Source organism: Salmo salar, chromosome ssa18, assembly GCF_905237065.1.
Source record: "Salmo salar chromosome ssa18, Ssal_v3.1, whole genome shotgun sequence".
NCBI classification, from domain to species: domain Eukaryota; kingdom Metazoa; phylum Chordata; class Actinopteri; order Salmoniformes; family Salmonidae; genus Salmo; species Salmo salar.
The window spans coordinates 57,267,967-57,290,396 of NC_059459.1; the positions used below are offsets into that span (position 1 = coordinate 57,267,967).

A 22,430-nucleotide genomic window follows, 5' to 3' on the forward strand; every position below is an offset into this window, starting at 1 on the left:
TCTTCAGAAGGGGTTTCACCATAGAAGTTTTTAGTGCAGTGGGGGAAGTGTCTGAACTGGGAGGGATACACAATAGCTTGCACTTCTTCAGATATGCAATTAAAAACTGTTCTGAAGAAGGTGGTGGGGATAGGATTGAGAAGGCAGGTCAAAGGCTTAAGTTTGTGATATCGCTTCCCTGAGCATGTCTGTGTCAACCAGAGAAAATAAATCCATAGTGCCTTTGCGTGGTAAGCTAGGACACATATCATCAAACTTCTCATCGGGTCTTGCTCGACTGATAACCAGCCTAATGTTGGTGTTCTTATCACATTTAAATGTGGAGGAAAGATCACATTTGTTCGCGGGAGAGGATTTATCAGGCCATCAATGGTCGAGAAGAACACTCACATTATTCAGATTAATTGTGATCAAGTCAGAAACATAAGCCCGTCTGACATTCCTAATTGCCTTGTTATATATACACCAAGTTGCGCTCTAAAAAATATCATAACAAAACATTAAGAACACCTGCTCTTTCCATGACAGACTGACCGGGTGAATCCAGGTGAAAGTTATGATCCCTTATTGATGTCCCCTGTTAAATCCACTTCAGTGTAGATGGAGGGGAGGAGATAGGTGAAATAAGTATTTTTAAGCCTTGAGACAATTGAGACATGGATTGTGTACACTAGAAATGTCCTTGTTTTTGAAAGAAAAGCCATTTGTCCATTAAAATAACATCAAATAGATCAGAAATACAATGTAGACATTGTTAATGTTGTAAATGACTATTGTAGCTGGAAACGGCAGATTCTTTATGGAATATCTACATAGGCTTACAGAGGCTCATTATCAGCAACCATCACTCCTGTGTTCCAATGGCACGTTGTGTTAGCTAATCCAAGTCTATAATTTTAAAAGGCTAATTAATAATTAGAAAACCCTTTTGCAATTATGTTAGCACAGCTGAAAACTGTTGATTGCTGAAGCAATTAAGGAAGCAATAAAACTGTCCGCCTTTAGACTAGTTGTGTATCTGGAGCATCAGCATTTGTGGATTCGATTACAGGCTCAAAAAGGCCAGAAACAAAGACTTTCTTCTGAAACTCGTCAGTCTATTCTTGTTCTCAGAAAATGAAGGCAATTCCATGCGAGAAATTGCCAAGAAACTGAAGATCTCGTACAACGCTGTGTACTACTCCCTTCACAGAACAGCGCAAACTGGCTCTAACTAGAATAGAAAGAAGAGTGGGAGGCCCCAGTGCACAACTGAGCAAGAGGACAAGTACATTAGAGTGTCTAGTTTGAGAAACAGACGCCTCACAAGTCCTCAACTGGCAGCTTCATTAAATAGTACACGCAAAACACCAGTCTCAACGTCAACAGTAAAGAGGTGACTCTGGGATGCTGGCCTACTGTAGATATTCCATAAAAAAATGCAGCTTTTTCCAGTTACAATAGTCATTTACAACATTAACAATGTCTACACTGTATTTCTGATCAATTTGATGTTATTTTAATGGACAAAGAATTTGCTTTTCCTTTAAAAAAAAGGACATTTCTAAGTGACCCCAAACTTTTGAATTGTAGTATATGTATGCCATTCAAAGGGTGAATGGGCAAGACAAAATATTTAAATGTCTTTGAACTGGGTATGGTAGTAGGTGCACCGGTTTGTGTCAAGAACTGCAACACTGCTGGGTTTTTCACCCTCAACAGTTTCCCGTGTGTATTAAGAATGGTCCACAACCCTAAGGACATCCAGCCAACTTGACACAACTGTGGGAAACATTGGATTCAACATGGGCCAGCATCCCTGTGGAATGCTTTCAACAGCTTGTAGAGTCCATGCCCCGACAAATTCTGTTCTGAGGGCAAAAGGGGGGAGGGTACAACTCAATATTAGGAAGGTACCCTTAATGTTTTGTACACTCAGTGTATTTTAAGTGACATGGAAGGCACAATCTTACAATGTTGCAGTCCAGAAATGTATACTGAAATGAATTGAGAGAGCGAGAGTTGCTCATGCTCAAACAAGGCTTCCCTTCTTTCTTCTGAGAAAAACGAGGGAGCACAGGGCGTTTTTGCACGATAACCAGCAAGCAAGCCACCATTATCCTGTGATGTGTTGCATTAAGCGATTTAGAGATTATGCCAGCATATCCAGCCTTAGGTGTGTCCTGACTCCTGCCTATTGCTATACTGAGTCAACCACCACAGTAAGTGCTCTGGCTATATAAAAAGAGATTTGAGCTGGTGGGTGGGTGAGAGAGAGAGTTGGGGACAAAGAGAGAGAGAGAGAGAGAGATTATCACAACACTGTACATACTGTAGCATTTGAAATGTTATACTGCATTTTGTAACCACTAATAATGTAATGTTTTAATGGTTGTTAATCTCTTGAAACTTTTCCTGTGTGTAATGTTTACTTTTAATGTCTGATTGTTTTTTGTCTTTGTTTTGTTTAATTTTCTTTGTTGGCAGGGAGAGAGAAGAGAGAGAGAAGAGAGAGGCAGGCAGGGAGAGAGGTAGACAGACAAGGAGAGAGAAAGATGGAGAGCGAGAGAGGTAGGGAGAGAGAAAGGGAGAGAGAAAGATGGAGAGAGACCTCCAATAGGTTTCAGAATATGTCTTATTGGACGTTGCGCAGCGATGCATCATGCCACGGTCAGAGATAGCACTAGCCCCATTTCATCAATACAGTGTCGCCGTGCGACAGTGAAATGCGTCTCCTTGTCCTTTCCTGTCAGTCTGAGTGCTCAGGCAGTATCTTCTTTTGTGTTCCCTTTTTGTCAGCCACCAGTGAGTACATTAACATTGCCTAAACACCCCCCCCCCAAAAAAAACAAAATATATATATATATTATCTTCTGCTAGCTGCCTCCTTCCATTCCAAGCAGCTCAATCTCTATCTTCTGACACCACAGCTCATAGAAAGCAATCACAAGCTGCTCATTGCAGATGTTTTTTTCAGCTTTTTCCTCTCTCTCTCCCAACTTAATACATAATTGAAAATGGCTGCATCGATCCATTTGCCACGCTTTTCTTCATACTACATCAGCACCACAGAGACCAGGGGCGTCATACCCCCCCCCCCAAAACTCAGTGGAAGCACAAAGTATGTGAGGGTGGCTTCGGGGTGGTCCCTTGGGAGAATTGGACAATTTTGTGTTTTTCAAACACCTGCAACAGTTTTTTCCTGCAATCTAAAGCTAAAATCATTATGCTTAATTCTATGTAAAAAAAAATTATGTTTTCTGCATACCTAAGCATACCTCTTGGGCTGTCTGTATCCTTCTGGCTAGTGGTTCTTTTTTTAAAGAAACCAGATATGCTTCTCTGTATCTCTGTGTGAGTCTTATTCAGTAAATTTTGTTATTGCTTGATTTCTAAAGACTACTGAACTTGCCAGCAGGCATGCCAGCTAAGATAGAATAGCTAGCTTGTCTAAATAACTTGATTTTTAGCCTGAAATGGCTTCTTGGTAGCTCGCTATGAGGTTGGGAGATTGGGAACATATCTGGGCTAACTAAAGCCAACTTCATAAAATATGGCAAATAGTATTAAAGAGAAAGATATATACAGTTGAAGTTGGAAGTTTACATACACTTTAGCCAAATACATTTAAACTCAGTTTTTCACAATTCCTAAAATTTTATCCTAGTAAAAATTCCCTGTTTTAGGTCAGTTAGGATCACCACTTTATTTTAAGAATGTGAAATGTCAGAATAATAGCAGAGAGAATTATATATATTTCAGCTTTTATTTCTTTCATCACATTCCCAGTGGGTCAGAATTTTACATACACTCAATTGGTATTTGGTAGCATTGCCTTTAAATTGTTTAACTTGGGTCAAACGTTTCGGGTAGTCTTCCACAAGATTCCCACAATAAGTTGGGTGAATTGTGGCCCATTCCTCCTGACAGAGCTGGTGTAACTGAGTCAGGTTTGTAGGCCTCCTTGCTCGCACACGCTTTTTCAGTTCTGCCCACAAATTTTCTATAGGATTGAGGTCAGGGCTTTGTGATAGCCACTCCAATACATAGACTTTGTTGTCCTTAAGCCATTTTTTCCACAACTTTGGAAGTATGCTTGGGGTCATTGTCCATTTGGAAGACCCATTTGCGACCAAGCTTTAACTTCCTGACTGATGTCTTGAGATGTTGCTTCAATATATCCACATAACTTTCCTACCTCTTGATGCCATCTATTTTGTGAAGTGCACTAGTCCCTCCTAGAGCAAAGCACCCCCACAACATGATGCTGCCACACCCGTGCTTCACGGTTGGGATGGTGTTCTTCGACTTACAAGCCTCGCCCTTTTTCCTCGAAACATAACAATGGTCATTATGGCCAAACAGTTCTATTTTTGTTTCATCAGACCAGAGGATATTTCTTCAAAAATTACGATCTTTGTCCCCATGTATAGTTGCAAACCGTAGTCTGGCTTTTTTTTATGGCGGTTTTGGAGCAGTGGCTTCTTCCTTGCTGAGCAGGCTTTCAAGTTATGTCGACATAGGACTCGTTTTACTGTGGATTTAGATATTTTTGTACCCGTTTCCTCCAGCATCGTCACAAGGTGCTTTGCTGTTGTTCTGGGATTGATTTGCACCTTTCTTACCAAAGTACGTTCATCTCCTTCCTGAGCGGTATGACGGCTGCGTGGTCCCATGGTGTTTATACTTGCGTACTATTGTTTGTAAAGATGAACGTGGTACCTTCAGATGTTTGGAAATTGCTCCTAAAGATGAACCAGACTTGTGGAGGTCTAAAAAAAAAGAATTATGAGGTCTTGGCTAATTTCTTTTGATTATCCCATGATGTCAAGCAAAGCGGCACTGAGTTTGAAGGTAGGCCTTGAAATACATCCACAGGTACACCTCCTATTGACTCAGGCTAATTTACATAATTTATCAGAAGCTTCTAAAGCCATGAAATATTTTTCTGGAATTTTCCAAGTTGTTTAAAGGCACAGTCAACTTAGTGTATGTAAACCTCTGACCCACTGGAATTGTGATACAGTGAATTATAAGTGAAATAATCTGTCTGTAAACAATTGTTGGAAAAATTACTTGTGTCATGCACAAAATAGATGTCCTAACCGACTTGCCAAAACTATAGTTTGTTAACAAGAAATGTGTGGAGTGGTTGAAAAACAAGTTTTAATGACTCCAACCTAAGTGTATATAAACTTAAGACTTCAACTGTATAATATATGTATGCAGAACAAATCTGACGGGGCACGTGCCTCTGTGCCCCCTATGGGCATGACGCCACTCACAGTGACCGTGAGGATTCTGTTAACATGATAGCTATATATATATATATATATATATATATATATATATAGCTATCTTTTCTCCCTTTCTCTGCCTCTCTCACTCTCTCCCTATTTTTCTCTCTTTTACTGCCTCTCTCTCTCCATCTGTTCTCTTCTTCATTCTCTCCCTCGCTTGTTCTCTCCTTTCCTCCACGCCATGATGCCTTTCCGCCTCATCTGAGATTACTCTGAATTCCAATTTCAAACAAAAAACCTCCTCAAATAGTTGTCTCTTTAAGCAGAGGATTCATTGGCTCCCTCATTTATGGGTGATTGTGTTTTTGTGTGCCTGCGTGTGCCTGCGTGCATGTTCACAATAATGTATATGCAGGCGTTCCTATATTTTGGATGACTGACATTTGAAATGAAAAGCCTGTATGACTTAATGTTCCATAAAATCAGACTTGTTAAATACATAGTCAAATCACCGTGATTGATGTGCTTGAAAAGTCATTATTTTAACACATTAGAGACATTACAGCAATCCTATATCTATAGAAAATTAGTCCATGTCCTCTCTAAGTCTGTATCGCCTAAGGCTGCATCCCATCACTCTCGGCCCCAGTCCCGCCACTCTCGGCTCCAGTCCCGCCACTCTTGGCTCCAGTCCCGCCACTCTCGCCACCAGTCCCGCCACCAGTCCCGCCACTCTTAGCTCCAGATTGTAACTCAGTGCTCAGGAGATGGTGTCTCTCAATCTATCTGGCCATCTCCACTCCGCCCTCCCCTGGGAAATGTGTCTAGGGATTACAGTGATTTGCAGTAATACATTTTTGGGATGAATGGGATTATCCAATCCAGTGAGTCGATTCCCCCTGATTTGCTGGTAAACCTCATTATCAGAGCTGGATCCCCTACACAGAGTGTGGGGGCATGGGGAAATTACAACAAGAGAGTGGTGTCAGTGTGGATCACTGGACTGTTGGGAAGGCAGCTTGTTGATAGACCCTGGTACACAGAGGTACAGTGGCAAGAAAAAGTACGTGAACCCTTTGGAATTACCTGGATGTCTGCATAAATTGGTCATCAAATTTGAGTTGATCTTCAACTAAGTCTGAACAATAGACAAACATAGTGTGCTTAAACTAATAACACACAATTTACTGTATTTGTCTTGTCTATATTGAATACAGCATTTAAACATTCACAGTGTAGGTTGGAAAAAGTATGTGAACCCCTAGGCTAACTCATTTGAATCAGGAGTCAGCTAACCTGGAGTCCAATCAATGAGACGAGATTGGAGATGTTGGTTAGAGCTGCCTTGCCCTTTAAAAAACTCACAAGATTTGTGTTTGCTATCCACAAGAAGCCTTGCCTGATGTGAACCATGCCTCGAACAAAAGAGATCTCAGAATACCTACGGTTAATAATTGTTGACTTGCATAAAGCTGGAAAGGGTTACAAAAGTATCTCTGAAAGCCTTGATGTTCATCAGTCCACGGTAAGACAAATTGTCTGTAAATGGAGAAAGCTCAGCACAGTTGCTACTCTCCCTAGGAGTGGCCATTCTGCAATGATGACTGCAAGAGCACAGCGCAGAATGCTCATTGAGGTTAAGAAGAATCCTAGAGTGTCAGCTAAAGACTTACAGAAATCTCTGGAACATGCTAAATTCTCTGTTGATGAGTCTACGATACATCAAATACTAAACAGGAATGGTGTTCATGGGAGGACACCAAGGAAGAAGCTACTGCTGTCAACAACAAAAAACATTGCTGCACGTCTGAAGTTTGCAAAAGTGCACCTGGATGTTCCACAGCACTATTGGCAAAATGTTCTGTGGACAGATTAAACTAAAGTTGAGTTGTTTGGAAGGAACACACAACATCATGTGTGGAGAAAAAAAAGGCACAGCACACCAACATCAAAACCTCATCCCAACTGTAAAGTATGGTGGAGGGAGCATCATGGTTTGGTGCTGCTTTGCTGCCTCAGGACCTGGAGAACTTACTATCATCAACGGAAAAATGAATTCCCAAGTTTATCAAGACATTTTGCAGGAGAATGTTAGCCTATCTTTCCACCAATTGAAGCTCAACAGAAGTTGGGTGATGCAACAGGACAACGACCCAAAACACAGAAGTAAATCAACAACAGAATGGCTTCATTCTGGAGTGGCCCAGTCAGAATCCTGACCTCAACCCGATTGAGATGCTGTGGCATGACCTCAAGAGAGCAGTTCACACCAGACATCCCAGGAATATTGCTTAACTGAAACAATTTTGTAAAGAGGAATTGTCCAAAATTCCTCCTGACCGTTGTGCAGGTCTGATCCGCAACTACAGAAAACGTTTGGTTGAGGTTATTGCTGCCAAAGGAGCAGTTATTAAATCCAAGGGTTCACATACTTTTTCCACCCTGCACTGAATGTTTACACAGTGTGTTCAATAAAGACTTATAATTGTTTGTGTGTTATTAGTTTAAGCAGACTGTTTGTCTATTGTTGTGACCTAGATGAAGATCAGATCAAATTTTATGACCAATTTATGCAGAAATCCAGGTATTTCCAAAGGGTTCACATACTTTATCTTGCTACTGTACGTGGTCATAGAGAAGTAAATGAGAAGAGTTATGAGGTTATGGGTTTCCATGCTGTGTGGAGAGCCATCTTTAGTCATTGTTATGACAGGAATGACATGAGGAAATGGTGTCTTTCCCCGCCGTTTCAATGGGACTTGGCATGTGTCCGTAGTGTGAACTGTCTGTTTTAACTGTTGACTGACAGTAAGAACAAGGATGTCAACCAAGCACTCACACCTCACACCTCTCACTACTACGGTTTCATGATTTTATAGAAAGATTTGATGCGTTTTACCAATACGTCAACACACCTAACAGCAGTGCTGCTAGATCTACAGTGCCTTCAGAATGTATTCACACCCCTTGACTTTTTCCACATTTTGTTGTGTTACAGCCTGAATTTGAATTAAATGTATATATTTTTTTTGTAACTGGCATACACACAATACCCCGTGTCAAAGTATAATTATGTTGTAATGGTTTTTTACAAATTCATTGTAAATGAAAAGTGGAAATGTCTTGAGTCAATAGGTATTCAACCCCGTTGTTAGGGCAAGACTAAATAAGCTCAGGAATCAAAATGTGCTTAACAAGTCACGTAAGTTGCATGGATTCACTCTGTGTGAAATAACAGTGTGTAACATGATTTTTGAATGACTAGCTCATCTCTATACCCCACACATGCAATTATCTGCAAGGTCGAGCAGTGAATTTCAGACACAGATTCAACTGCAAAGACCAGCAAGGTTTTCCAATGCCTCACAAAGATGGGAACCTATTAGTAGATGGGTAAAAAATAAAAAAGGTAGACATTGAATATCCATTTGAGCATGGTGAAGTTATTAATTACACTTTGGATGGTGTATTAATACACCCAGTCACTACAAAGATAAAGGTTTCCTTCCTAATTCCGTTGCTGGAGAGGAAGGAAACCACTCAGGGATTTCACCATGAGGCCAATGGTGACTTTAACACAGTTAGAGTTTTTAATGGCTGTGATAGGAGAAAACTGAGGATGGATCAACAACATTGTAGTTACTCCACAATACTAACCTAACTGACAGTGAAAAGAAGGACGCTTGTACAGAATAAAAAATATTCTAAAACATGCATCCTGTTTGCAACAAGGCAATAAAGTAAAACTGCAAAAAATGTGGCTAAGCAATTAACTTTTGTCCAGAATACAAAGTGTTATTTTTGGGGAAAATCCAATCCAGCGCATTACTGATTACCACTCTCTATAATTTTAAGCATAGTGGTGGCTGCATCATGATCTGGGTATGCTTGTAATCGTAAGGACTGGGGAGTTTTTCAGGATAAAAAAGAAACAGAATGGAGCTAAGCACAGGCAAAATCTTAAAAGAACCTGGTTCAGTCTGCTTTCTACCAGACACTGGAAGATGAATTCACCTTTCAGCCGGACCATAACCTAAAATACAAGGGCAAATCTACACTGGAGTTGTTTACCAAGAAGACAGTGAATGTTCCTGAGTTGCCGAGTTACAGTTCTGACTTATATCTAGTTGAAAATCTATGGCAAGACTTGAAAATGCTTGTATAGCTCATGATTCAGGGGTGTGAATACTTATGTAAATTAAATATTTCTGTAATTCAGTTTCAATAGAATTGCAAAAATGTCTAAAAATATGTTTTCAATTTGTCATTATGGGATACTGTGTATATGAAAGAAAAAAAATGAATCCATTTTGAATTCAGGCTGTAACAACCAAATGCAGAATAAATAAAGGGGTATGAATACTTTCTGACGGCAATGTATATGCTCAGTCCTCCATTGACCAACAATTACTGTAAAACCTCATCCCTCTCTCTCTCTATTCCCCTCTCTCTCCAGGGAAGGAAGAGTCGGTGGCCACCTTCAAGGGGAACGAGTTCTTCTGCTACGACCTGTCGCTGACGCCAATCCAGAGCAGCACGGACGAGATCACGCTCTCCTTCCGCACGCTGCAGCGCAACGGCCTCATGCTGCACACTGGCAAGTCGGCCGACTACGTCAACCTGTCGCTGAAGAGCGGCGCCGTGTGGCTGGTCATCAACCTGGGCTCGGGTGCTTTCGAGGCACTGGTGGAGCCCGTCAATGGGAAGTTCAACGACAACACCTGGCACGATGTGCGCGTCACCCGCAACCTGCGTCAGGTAAAGAGACACGACGTGATTGGTCCATCTTCTATGCAGCATTTCTCTCGCTTTCGGTATCTTTTTGTCTTTCTTATCTCTCTCTCTTTTTTTCTTCCTTTTTCTCCTGTCGCTTGATCCCTACCTAACGTTGGTGGTTTTTTTCTTCCAGTTCCAGGGTTGAGATCTGCAGAGGAATGCTGCTGTTCACTCTCTCTTGTCATGGTTTTCTTTCCAAAAAACAACCAAAGATCCATATCATCTTCTCATTGGGGTAAACGTGGGGGAAGGGGGTCAAAGTTGAGATCACGAGGAAGTAGAACTGATCCAGTACTTGAGCATCACACACGTTCATTTATACTTTGGTGGATATCTAGTACACACACATCTAGAACATTAAGTACTTGTATGTCTACGTAAGCCTAATAGGGAACACTGCATTCAATAGTCACTACCAATGGGAGCTGTTCTTGTTTATATATGTATGCATGTAATGTACTTACCCGCATGTGATGCTTTCTAATTTATCAGAAGAGACGATGCATTTCAGCCCCATCTAAACACATTACTCCATAGATCTTTACAACCAACTAATCACAGCCAATAGGTGGCAAGGGAGCCCACTCAGCCGACGTGAACACCAGAGTACACACACACTAACAAACCCTCACACACGCACATACACGCATGTGCGTGCGCACATACACGCATGTGCGTGCGCACACGTATAACCCTCACAACCACACATTGAATTGAACAGCACAAGCAAAGGATCGATACCAGGTCATCAATTGGCAGATAGTGGCTGTGAGATGTAATCAATTTCACTTACATTTGCCTTGCTTGCTTCTCCCAGTGTTTTGGTAATTGTAATTGGAATGAATGGCTTGTCAGCCCTAATAATAGCCATTGTAAGGGCCCGTATTGCAACCAGCCCTGATTTGAATGCATTAACAAAAAACAAAAAAACAACATCAACTCCTTTGTCCAGCGCCGAGGCAAACATTTACACAAAGCCTTACTTCCTCTCCCCTGGAAACAAAACAGGTGCGTCAAACTTCCCTGGACTTTTTTAATGACTGCAGAATTCAGTCTCAGGCAGGAGAAAGAAAAGTTGTGTTGCCGGTAAAGGAACCTCGAATGGTGCAGTACGTTTGTGGCATCCTCTTTCATAGGAATCTCTCCAGACCAACTAGTTTAATATGTATCGGCTTTCATAGCAGTCATTCTTGCTGCTAACGCAGAGATTGAGCCACTACAGTCATGTAGTTTAAATAGCCATGTAGCTTATGTCCCTTCCTCGTCTTTCTCCTGTGAGCTTGACTCGGGGGGGGGGCAAAGCCTTTGACACTGGAAAGGCATGCACGCACACTGACAGAGATTTGCTGGGGGGGGGGTCCACAATCATTAATTCATACTGGTGCATGTACACTAAGTATACCAAGCATTAGGAACAGCCCCCCCCCCTCAAATCAATAGTTATTGGTCACATGCGCCGAGTCGATGTGCAGGGGTATGAGGTAGTTGAGGCAATACAGTATGTACATGTAGGTATGGGTAAAAGTGACTAGGCAATCAGGATATATAATAAACAGAGTAGCAGCAGTGCATGTGAATAGTGTGAAAGTGTGTATGTGTGACTGTGTGTGTGTATGTTGCGTCTATGTGTGTGTGCGTGTGAGTGTTGGATTGTCAGTTTAGTACTGTATGTGTGAATGTCTGGGTAGAGTATAGTGAGTGTGCATAGAGCCAGTGCAAGAGAGTCATTGCCAATAATTAAGAGGGTCAATGTAAGTAGTCAGGGTGGCCATTTGATTAACTGTTCAGCAGTCTTATGAACACCAAAATGTTCAGGAGTCTTTTGGTCCCAGACTTGGCACTCTGCTACTGCTTGCTGTGCAGTAGCAGAGAGAACAGTCCATGACTTGAGTAGCTGGAGTCTTTGACAATTTTTAGGGCCTTTCTCTGACACCGCCTGCTATAGAGGTCCTGGATGGCAGGGAGTTCGACCCCAGTGACGTATTGGGTTGTAACCGCTACCCTCTGTAGCGCCTTGCGGTTGGATGTCAAGCAGTTGCTTTACCAAGCGGTGATGCAGCCAGTCAAGATGCTCTCAATGGTGCAGCTGGAGAACGTTTTGAGGATCTGAGAGCCTCGGGGGGGGGGGTGTTGTCATGTCCTCTTCACGACTGTGTTGGTGTGTTTGGACCATGATAGGTCCTTAGTGAAGTGGACACTGAAGAACATGAAGCTCTCAACTTGCTCCACTCTAGCCCTGTCGATGTGAATGGGGGCGTGTTAACTGTAGTCCACAAACAGCTCTACGTTGAGGGAGAGGTTGTTGTTCTGGCACCATACTGCCAGGTCTCTGACCTCCCTATAGGCTGTCTCATTATCCTTGGTGATCAGGCCTACCACCATCGTGTTGTTGGAAAACTTACTGATGGTGGAGTCGTGCGTGGCCACACAGTCGTGGGTGAACAGGGAGTACAGGAAGGGACTGAGCATGCACCCCTGAGGGGACCCCGTGTTGAGGGTCAGCGTGACAGATGTGTTATTTCCTACCCTCACCACCTGGGGGCAGTCAGTCAGGAAGTCCAGGATCTAGTTGCACAGGGAGGTGTTCAGTCAAAGGCTCCTTAGTATAGTGATGAGCTTGGAGGGCACTATGGTGTTGAACACTGAGCTGTAGTCAATGAACAGCATTCTCATACACAGTTGAAGCCGGAAGTTTACATACACTTAGGTTGGAGTTATTAAAACTCGTTTTTCAACCACTCCACAAATTTCTTGTTAACAAACTATAAATTTGTTAAATCGGTTAGGACATCTACAAGTCATTTTTCCAACAATTGTTTACAGACAGACAATTTCACTTATAATTCACTGTATCACATTTCCAGTGGGTCAGACGTTTACATACACTAAGTTGACTGTGCCTTTAAACAGCTTGGAAAATTCCAGAAAATGATGTCATGGCTTTAGAAGCTTCTGATAGGCTAATTGACATCATTTGAGTCAATTGGAGGTGTATCTGTGGATGTATTTCAAGGCCTACCTTCAAACTCAGTGCCTCTTTGCTTGACATCATGGGAAAATCAAAACAAATCATACAAGACCTCAGAAAAAGTCTGGTTCATCCTTGGGAAAAAATTCCAAATGCTTGAAGGTACCACGTTCATCTGTACAAACAATAGTATGCAAGTATAAACACCATGGGACCACGCAGCCATCATACCGCTCAGGAAGGAGACACGTTCATCTCTAGGAGACAGAACGCACTTTGGTGCCAAAAGTGCAAATCAATCCCAGAACAACAGCAAAGGATCATGTGAAGATGCTGGAGGAAACAGGTACAAAAGTATCTATATCCACAATAAAACAAATCCTATGTCGACATAACCTGAAAGGCTGCTCAGCAAGGAAGAAGCCACTGCTCCAAAACCTCCATAAAAAAGCCAGACTACGGTTTGCAACTGCATGGAGACAAAGATTGTACTTTTTGGATAAATGTCCTCTGGTCTGATGAAACAAAAATAAAACTGTTTGGCCATAATGACCATCGTTACATTTGGAGGAAAAAGGGGGAGGCTTGCAAGCTGAAGAACACCATCCCAACCTTGAAGCACGGGGGTGGCAGCATCATGTTGTGGGGGTGCTTTGCTCTAGGAGGGACTAGTGCACTTCACAAAATAGATGGCATCAAGAGGTAGGAAAGTTATGTGGATATATTGAAGCAACATCTCAAGACATCAGTCAGGAAGTCAATATTAGAGATTGCACTCCAGCTGGTGTAGACAAAGAGAGACACACCACCCTCCTTGATCTTACTGGACTCTGCTGTTCTGCCGATGCATAGAAAACCAGCTAGATGTATATTATCCATGTCCTTGTTCAGCTATGACTCTGAGAAGCGTAGTATATTACAGTTCTTACTGTCCTGTTGATAAGATAGTCTCGAACGGAGCTCGTCCAGTTTATTCTCCAGCGATTTATTCACTCGCCGCCATAGTCTCTTCAGGGTGCCCGTGCACCTGCCTCTATATAGTGCCGTCTTCTCCTCCTTCGATTGTCGGGGATTTGGGCCTGGTCCAGAAATCTATATGTCTTTCGCCTCAAAGTAGAAGTCCTTGTCCAAATGAAGGTTAGTGATAGCTGTTCTAATATCTAGAAGCTCTATTCGGTCATCGGAAACAATGGCGTAAACACCATGTCCAAAAAAAGTTAATATCAGCGCAAAAATAGACACAAAAAAAGACACAAAATAGCACAATTGGTCAGGAGCCTGTAAAACATCCGCTTTCTAATGCAGCTCCATTCTTCCCACATGGCAGGGGTCAGATATTTTTGCTGCGATGGCGTTTGCTCACCAGGTTGAAACAGATTTAATGAGTTTGGAAAGCTGACATGATTCTAGAGATTTTGTCCCTGATCCCAGCCACCCACCATCAGTCCCACCATAGTGATCCACACTGAGCTATGCTATACCACAGCGACTCAGCTATACTACAAACACATCTATACTACATACATACACACCTGGACAGCTGAAAAAAACACACGCACACACACAGCAATAGAAAGTTAACAGAGGTAAAAAGATCATACCCCCAAAACATGGTAGCTGTTACCAATAACATGGGAGGTTAGAATTTTTTGGGGGGAGGGGTAAGATATCTATGCCTCTGTAACTTTCTCACTCATCATTATTCACGATTCATTCAGGATTATCTGTAATCATGGTACAGTAGCAGCCACATTAATGTAGACATGTTCAGAAACCGATTCTATTCTCATTTACAATAAAAGTGACTCAAATGACAATACATTATTAACCACTTGTTCCTATTGAACTAAACATAATCTGAAACACAACCACAACTAAAACTGTAAATGCATCCAACAAGTTTGTAGTATCAAACTTGATGTTGTCATTGCATCAAGGAATACAAACTAAACTTTTGACTATTTTAATACACAATAAGTGAATCTGTCTAAATACTAATGACACTTACAGTTGGGCCCACTAGATACATAGAGTCCTTTCATTTATAAACTGTAAAACATATATTGTATGTATGAAAATATCCTCAAGTAAAAGGTTGACATTCTGTGCACAGTCAACTCATATAAAACATTTGATCTCAAATTCAAAATACTGGAGTATAGAGCCAAACAGTCCAATTACATGCAGAGAGAGTGTACACTGCCAGTATTTCATTGTTTGAGAGGCATTATATTATGCTACTGTAATGACACTTCTTAAAAACCTATAGGACAACACAAAGACCTTTAGTCATTGTGGACATGCCCTCAACCTCTGCTCTAGTAATCCCCAGAGAAAAGGAGACCTCTATGTGTCCTTGTCGTTGACGTGAGGAGAACCCTATGCATTATGGACCCCTTACGTTTACACTACCTTCACCCCACTGACTGCCTGATTGGCTGGGGGAGGATATTGATGGCATTGACCTGACCTGTCACCTCTGACCCCATGTTTACACTCACTCTGCTCCTTGCTAATCAATAAATAATCTGGGAGCAGATCATGCTACTCATACACATGCAGGAGAACACACACACATACACTGCATTCGGAAAGTATTCAGACCCCTTGACTTTTTCCACATTTTGTTACGTTACAGCTGTATTCTAAAATCTACACACAATACCTTTTTGCAAATGTATTACAAATAAATAACTGAAATACCTTATTTACATAAGTATTCAGGCCCTTTACTCAGTACTTTGGGGACGCACCTTTGGAAGCGATTACAGTCTCGATTACATACCGATTACAAACTTGGCACACCTGTATTTGAGGATTTTCTCCCATTCTTCTCTGCAGATCCTTTCAAGCTCTGTCAGATTGGATGGGGAGCGTTGCTGCACATCTATTTTCAGGTCTCTCCAGAGATGTTCGATCAGGTTCAAGTCCGGGCTCTGACTGGAACACTCAAGGACATTCAGAGACTTGTCCCAAAGCCACTCCTGCGTTGTCTTGGTTGTGTGCTTAGGGTCGTTGGCCTGTTGGAAGGTGAACCTTCGCCCCAGTCTGAGGTCCTGAGCGCTCTGGAACAGGTTTTCATCAAGGATCTCTCTGTACTCTGCTCTGTTCATCTTTCCCTCAATCCTGAGTAGTCTCCCAGTCCCTGCTGCTGAAAAACATCCCGACAGCATGATGCTGCCACCACCATGCTTCACCGTAGGAATGGTGCCAGGTTTCCTCCATGCATGACGCTTGGCATTCAGGCCAAAATTAGTTTCATCTTGGTTTCTCTGATCCGAGAGTCTTTAAGTGCCTTTTGGCAAACTCCAAGTGGGCTGTCATGTGCCTTTTACTGAGGAGTGGCTTCAGTCTGGCAATTCTATCATAAAGGCCTGATTGGTGGAGTGCTGCAGAGATGGTTGTTCTTCTGGAAGGTTCTCTCATCTCCACAGAGGAACTCTAGAGCTCTGTCAGAGTGGCCATCAGGTTCTTGGTCACCTCCTTGAGCAAGGCCTTTCTCCCCCGATTGCTCAGTTTGGCCGGGCGTCCAGCTCTAGGTTCCAATCTTCTTCCATTTAAGAATGATGGAGGCCACTGTGTTCTTGGGGACCTTCAATGCTGGTACCCTTCCCCAGATCTGTGCCTCAACACAATCCTGTCTCAGAGCTCTACAGACAATTCCTTTGACCTCATGGCTTGGTTTTTGCTCTGACATGTACTGTCAACTGTGGGACCTTTTATAGACAGGTGTGTGCCTTTCCAAATCATGTCCAATCAATTGAATTTACCACAGGTGGACTCCAATCAAGTTGTAGAAACATCTCAAGGATGATCAATGGAAACAGGATGCACCTGAGCTCAATTTTGAGTCTCATAGCAAAGGGTCTGAATAGTTCTGTAAATAAGGTATTTCTGTTTGTTAATTTTAATACATTTGCAGACATTTCTAAAAACCTGTTTTCGCTTTGTCATTATGGGGTATTGTGTGTTAATTATTTAATCCATTTTAGAATAAGGCTCCAACGTAACAAAATGTGGGAAAAGTCAATGGGTCTGAATACTTTCCAAATGCACTGTGTATGTACACACACACACACACACACACACACACACACACACACACACACACATATGCAGGAGCACAAGCATGAATGCGTATACACACACACACACACACACACACACACACACACACACATATACAGGAGCACAAGCATGAATGCGTATGCACACACACACACACACACAGCTCATATTATACACCCTTCATTCGTCATGATGCCATACTGCCAGGATAGCCCTCTCCCCAGTCTTCACCAGCCTATACCTGTTCTAATAGCTCTAAAGCCACAATTTCCATTCCTTTTTAATGCCTAGCTTGATTTCATTCCATTGATTTTAAATTATTTTACTGTGTTGTTCGGCAACAGCAGTTGTTACAATGAGCTTCCCAAACTGTTCAAGCTGGTGACTAATCAGTTATTTTTTCTCTCTCATTGTGTGTTTTCTCATCCACCACCGCTCACCTGAAACCTGTGGATTTGTCAGCTTCTTAATGGTGAAAATGTGGCAGAGAATTAGGTGAGAGGATATGGAATCCTAAAGAGTAGAAACTCAACTCAGAATCACAGCTCCACCCAGTGGTAAATAGTGGTAACACTGTAGTGTAGGCCTATGTAGGGAGAGGTAATGCTGTACTGCAGGCCTGTGTAGGGAGGGGTAATGCTGTACTGCAGGCCTATGTAGGGAGGGGTAATGCTGTACTGCAGGCCTATGTAGGGAGAGGTAATGCTGTACTGCAGGCCTATGTAGGGAGAGGTAATGCTGTACTGCAGGCCTGTGTAGGGAGGGGTAATGCTGTACTGCAGGCCTGTGTAGGGAGTGGTAATGCTGTACTGCAGGCCTGTGTAGGGAGTGGTAACGCTGTACTGCAGGCCTGTGTAGGGAGAGATAACGCTGTACTGCAGGCCTGTGTAGGGAGAGGTAATGCTGTACTGCAGGGCTGGGGAGAGGTAACAGACTGTGTCTGAGAGCAGTGTCGATGGTCCCTGTGGTATATGGATGATGGACAGGCAAGGACGTTCACAGTGACCTCTCATCATGGAGGAGGCTCCTTCAAACACAGAGAGTCAGGCAGGCAGGCAGGCGTCCCTTCCCGTTTCCTCTCCTCCTACCCACCGTTCTCCTCCTCTTCTCTCCGGCTGTGACATAATGAGATACTATCATGTACGGTTTGTAGACTTTAAGCACTGGTGACCATGCTGCAATACTCCGTGGCTAAGTGGCTGGACAGACAGACAGATACTGCAGCAAAAGCACCCATGCATACAATGCAAACCCATGCAGCAAGACCAACGGACCAATATGAATGGACACACAGGAGGGTGGCTACACAACAAAAGGTGCTATCTAGAACCTAAAAACATTCTTCGGCTGTCCCCATAAGAGAACCCTTTGAAGAACCCTTTTTTTCCAGGTAGAGCCCTTTTGGTTCCATGTAGAACCCTTTCCACAGAGGGTTCTACATGGAACTCTTCAACCTGGGACACAAAATGGTTCTCCAATGGAGACATTTCGAAGAACCCTTTTGCAATCATTTTTTCTAAGAGTGTAAGCATATAGGTCTATACATTCACATGCACACATCCACAAGTACACTTAGCTGACTGTCTCCACTGCAAGACAAAGTTGTTGTTTAACACCAAATAAATGGCATGGACAACTGTCATCTACTACATGACACATAACATACCAACTCTGTATTCACAATTGTCTATTTATAAACATGCCCTTCATTCATTCTGTTCAAAATAGCAGACATACAGTGGCAAGAAAAAGTATGTGAACCCTTTGGAATTACCTGGATTTCTGCATAAATTGGTCATAGACTTTGATCTGATCTTCATCAAAGTCACAACAATAGACAAACACAGCCTGCTTAAACTAATAACACACAAATAATTCAACTTTTTTTACGTCTTTATTGAACACACCCTGTAAACATTCACAGTGTAGGGTGGAACAATATGTGAACCCTTGGATTTAATAACTTGTTGACCCTCCTTTGGCAGCAATAACCTCTACCAAATGTTTTCTGTAGTTGCGGATCAGACCTACACAATGGTCAGGAGCAATTTTGGACCATTCATCTTTACAAAACTGTTTCAGTTCAGCAATACTCTTAGGATGACTGGTGTGAACCGCTCTCGAGGTCATGCCACAGCATCTCAATCGGGTTGAGGTCAGGACTCTGACTGGGCCACTCCAGAAGGCATATTTTCTTCTGTTGAAGCCATTCTGTTGTTGATTTACTTTGTGTTTTGGGTCATTGTCCTGTTGCATCACCCAACTTCTGTTGAGCTTCAATTGACGGAAAGATAGGCTAACATTCTCCTTCAAAATGTCTTGATAAACTTGGGAATTGATTTTTCTGTTGATGATAGCACGCAGTCCAGGCCCTGAGGCAGCAAAGCAACCCCAAACCATGATGCTCCCTCCACCATACTTTACAGTTGGGATGAGGTTTTGATGTGGGTGTGCTGTGCCTTTTTTCTCCACACATGATGTTGTGTGTTCCTTCCAAACAACTCAACTTTAGTTTAATCTATCCACAGAATATTTTGCTAGAAGCGCTGTGGAACATCCAGGTGTTCTTTCGCTAACTTCAGACGTGCAGCAATGTTTTTTTTGGACAGCAGTGGCTTCTTCCGTGGTGTCCTCCCATGAACACCATTCCTGTTTAGTGTTTTACGTATTGTAGACTCATCAACAGAGATGTTTGCATGTTCCAGAGATTTCTGTAAGTCTTTAGCTGACACTCTAGGATTCTTCTTAATTCTTAAGGATAGGCATCCCTCTAGTGGGGCACCAGCTGACAACATCCAGTGAAATTGGAGGGTGCGCAATTCATATAAATAATCGTAATATTAAACATTCATGAACATACAAGTATCTTATATCATTAAAAAGCCTACATTCTTGTTAATCTAACTGCGTTGTCCAATTTACAATAGGCTTTACGGCGAAAGCATACCATGCGATTGTCTGTGGACGGCGCCCCAAATCAACATATTTTACAACCAGCACAGGCTTCATAAAATCACAAATAGCGATTAAGTAAATCACTTACTTTTGAAGATCTTCCTTTATTTGCAATCCCAAGGGTCCCAGCTACAACGTTTTGTTAGATAAAATCCTTCTTTATATCCCAAAAAGTCAGTTTAGTTGGCGCCATCGATTTCAGTAATCCACTCGTTCAACATGCAGACAAAGGAGTCCAAAAAGCTACCGCTAAACTTCATCCAAACAAGTCAAACGACATTTCTATTTAGTCCTCAGGTACTATAAAATGTAAATAAACTATAATATTTCATACGGAAAGTAGTATGTTCAATAGGAAAGCAAAATTAATAAGCACACGCCCTCTCCCTCGCGCGCCGAAAGACTGATATTGTTCCGGTGCTCTCCTAACCAAAACTCCAAATTCTTGCTTGTTTTTCAAAAACAAGCCTGAAACCTTGAATAAAGACTGTTGACATCTAGTGGAAGCCATAGGAATTGCAATCTGGGAGACAGAATTACATAGTAACAATAGGGTTCCATTATAAGAGCCTGGGACCTAAAAAAAAAACCAAAAAACATTCCGGTTGATCTTTCTTTGGATTTTGCCTGCCATATCAATTCTGTTATAGTCTCAGACATTATTTTAACAGTTTTAGAAACTTCAATGTGTTTTCTATCCAATGCTACCATACATAAATACATATCCTGGCTTCTGGGCCTGAGTAACAGGCAGTTTAGTTTGGGCAAGTCAGTCAGGCGGAAATTCAGGAAACTAGACCCTATCGTCTCATGGATTGGACTCCAGGTTAGCTGACTCCTGACTCCAATTAGTTTTTGGAAAAGTCATTAGCCTAGGGGTTCACATACTTTTTCCAACCTACACTGAATGTTTAAATTATGAATTCAATATAGACAAGACAAATACAATAATTTGTGTGTATTAGTTTGTCTATTGTTGGGACTTAGATGAAGATCAGATCAAATTTGATGACTAATTTATGCAGAAATCCAGGTAATTCCCAAGGGTTCACATACTTTTTCTTGCCACTGTATATTACCCTCAATAATCAATATCCTCTCCATGTTCCATACAACTAGGCTTTGTCCCAAATCGGACCCTTTTCCCTATATATATAGTGCACTACTTTTTACCAGGACCCATAGTGCTCTGGTCAGAAGTAGTACCCTAATCAGAGCATATGGTGCCATATGATACGTAGCCCTGGTTTTAATTTACTCAGCCAGTGAGAAAACTGCGAATGGCCTTGATATTACTCTCACACACACCGACTTGAGAGAGTAAAGACATCTTCTGTCATTATGAATGAAGCCTCCTCAGTGAGTTTGCTCTCTGTCTGAAATTGTTTTTTGATTATAGAGTGCTCCCCATCAGAGATGTTAGGATTCGGCAGGAGAGGATGAACATTAAGGAGATTCTGCCAATATCCCCATCTCTCCCACTTCAGTCGATTCCCACTGGGCACAGACATCAATTCAACACGTTTTCCACGTTGGTTCAATGTCATTTCATTGAAATGACGTGGAAACAACGTGTGCCCAGTGGGTTCATTTCCGCTCTAAGTGGTTAAATGTATCATGTTATCTGTGCTGGATTTGTCCGCTTTCTTAGGGGAATCTAGTACTTCAAGTTTGCTGAAAGGCTGGTTTTTGCAACATGTAAACCATGGAAATGCAGATATCAATACACTGAAATGTAGCAACTGTACAGCTAAACCTGATATGACGCACAGGCTACAGGGAAGAGACACAGACATGCTATTCATATACTGCTGCTGCCTGAAAAGGGGAGCAGGGATCTCTCTGGCAGTATCCCATTGTTTGGATCTTTAGGTCTCATTCCAAACCACTTACTGAAAGAGGGTAATACAGTAAGCACAGTCAGGGGCTGTCTATCTATCTGTCTGTGTGCAGAACATGCACCTTAGGCCCTCGGGGGACCTACAACCAATAGGAAACATGATCCAGACAGGGAGAGCTGCAGGACATCAGGGAGTGTATGAGGATGGGAGGGTTGGTTGGTTGGTTGGGTGGTGTGTGTGTGTGTGTGTGTGTGTGTGTGTGTGTGTGTGTGTGTGTGTGTGTGTGTGTGTGTGTGTGTGTGTGTGTGTGTGTGTGTGCGTGCGTGTCCACGTGTATGATACTCTACCTGCAGTGAAAGAGAGAGCTTCTCTGGGATGTAGAGCACAGTTTAGGGAGTGATGGAATATGAAAGGCTTTCTTTTATTCCCTCTGTGGCTTAACAACAAAGTATTTGCTGCTCGTGTGTCTGTGAACTGGGGAGAAGGCTTAGCTTACGTCTGGTGACTGAGACATTTGAAGTCTTGAACATCTTTCCGATTCGCTCTTTCTTTTTCTCCCTCTTGCTCTCTGCTCATTCACTCTCTCTTTCCCTCGCTCTCTCT

General features: G+C 42.3%; 1 protein-coding gene across 2 annotated transcripts in view; it reads left to right on the forward strand.

Moving 5' to 3' along the window:
* LOC106577539 (neurexin-2) overlaps nt 1-22,430 on the forward strand; it is a 936,116-nt gene that overhangs the window by 425,756 nt on the left and 487,930 nt on the right. For both annotated transcript variants that reach the window (XM_045701329.1, XM_045701330.1), the window contains exon 6: nt 9,676-9,977. In XM_045701329.1, coding sequence (XP_045557285.1) covers nt 9,676-9,977 — 302 coding nt within the window. The remainder of the gene's footprint in view (nt 1-9,675; nt 9,978-22,430) is intronic.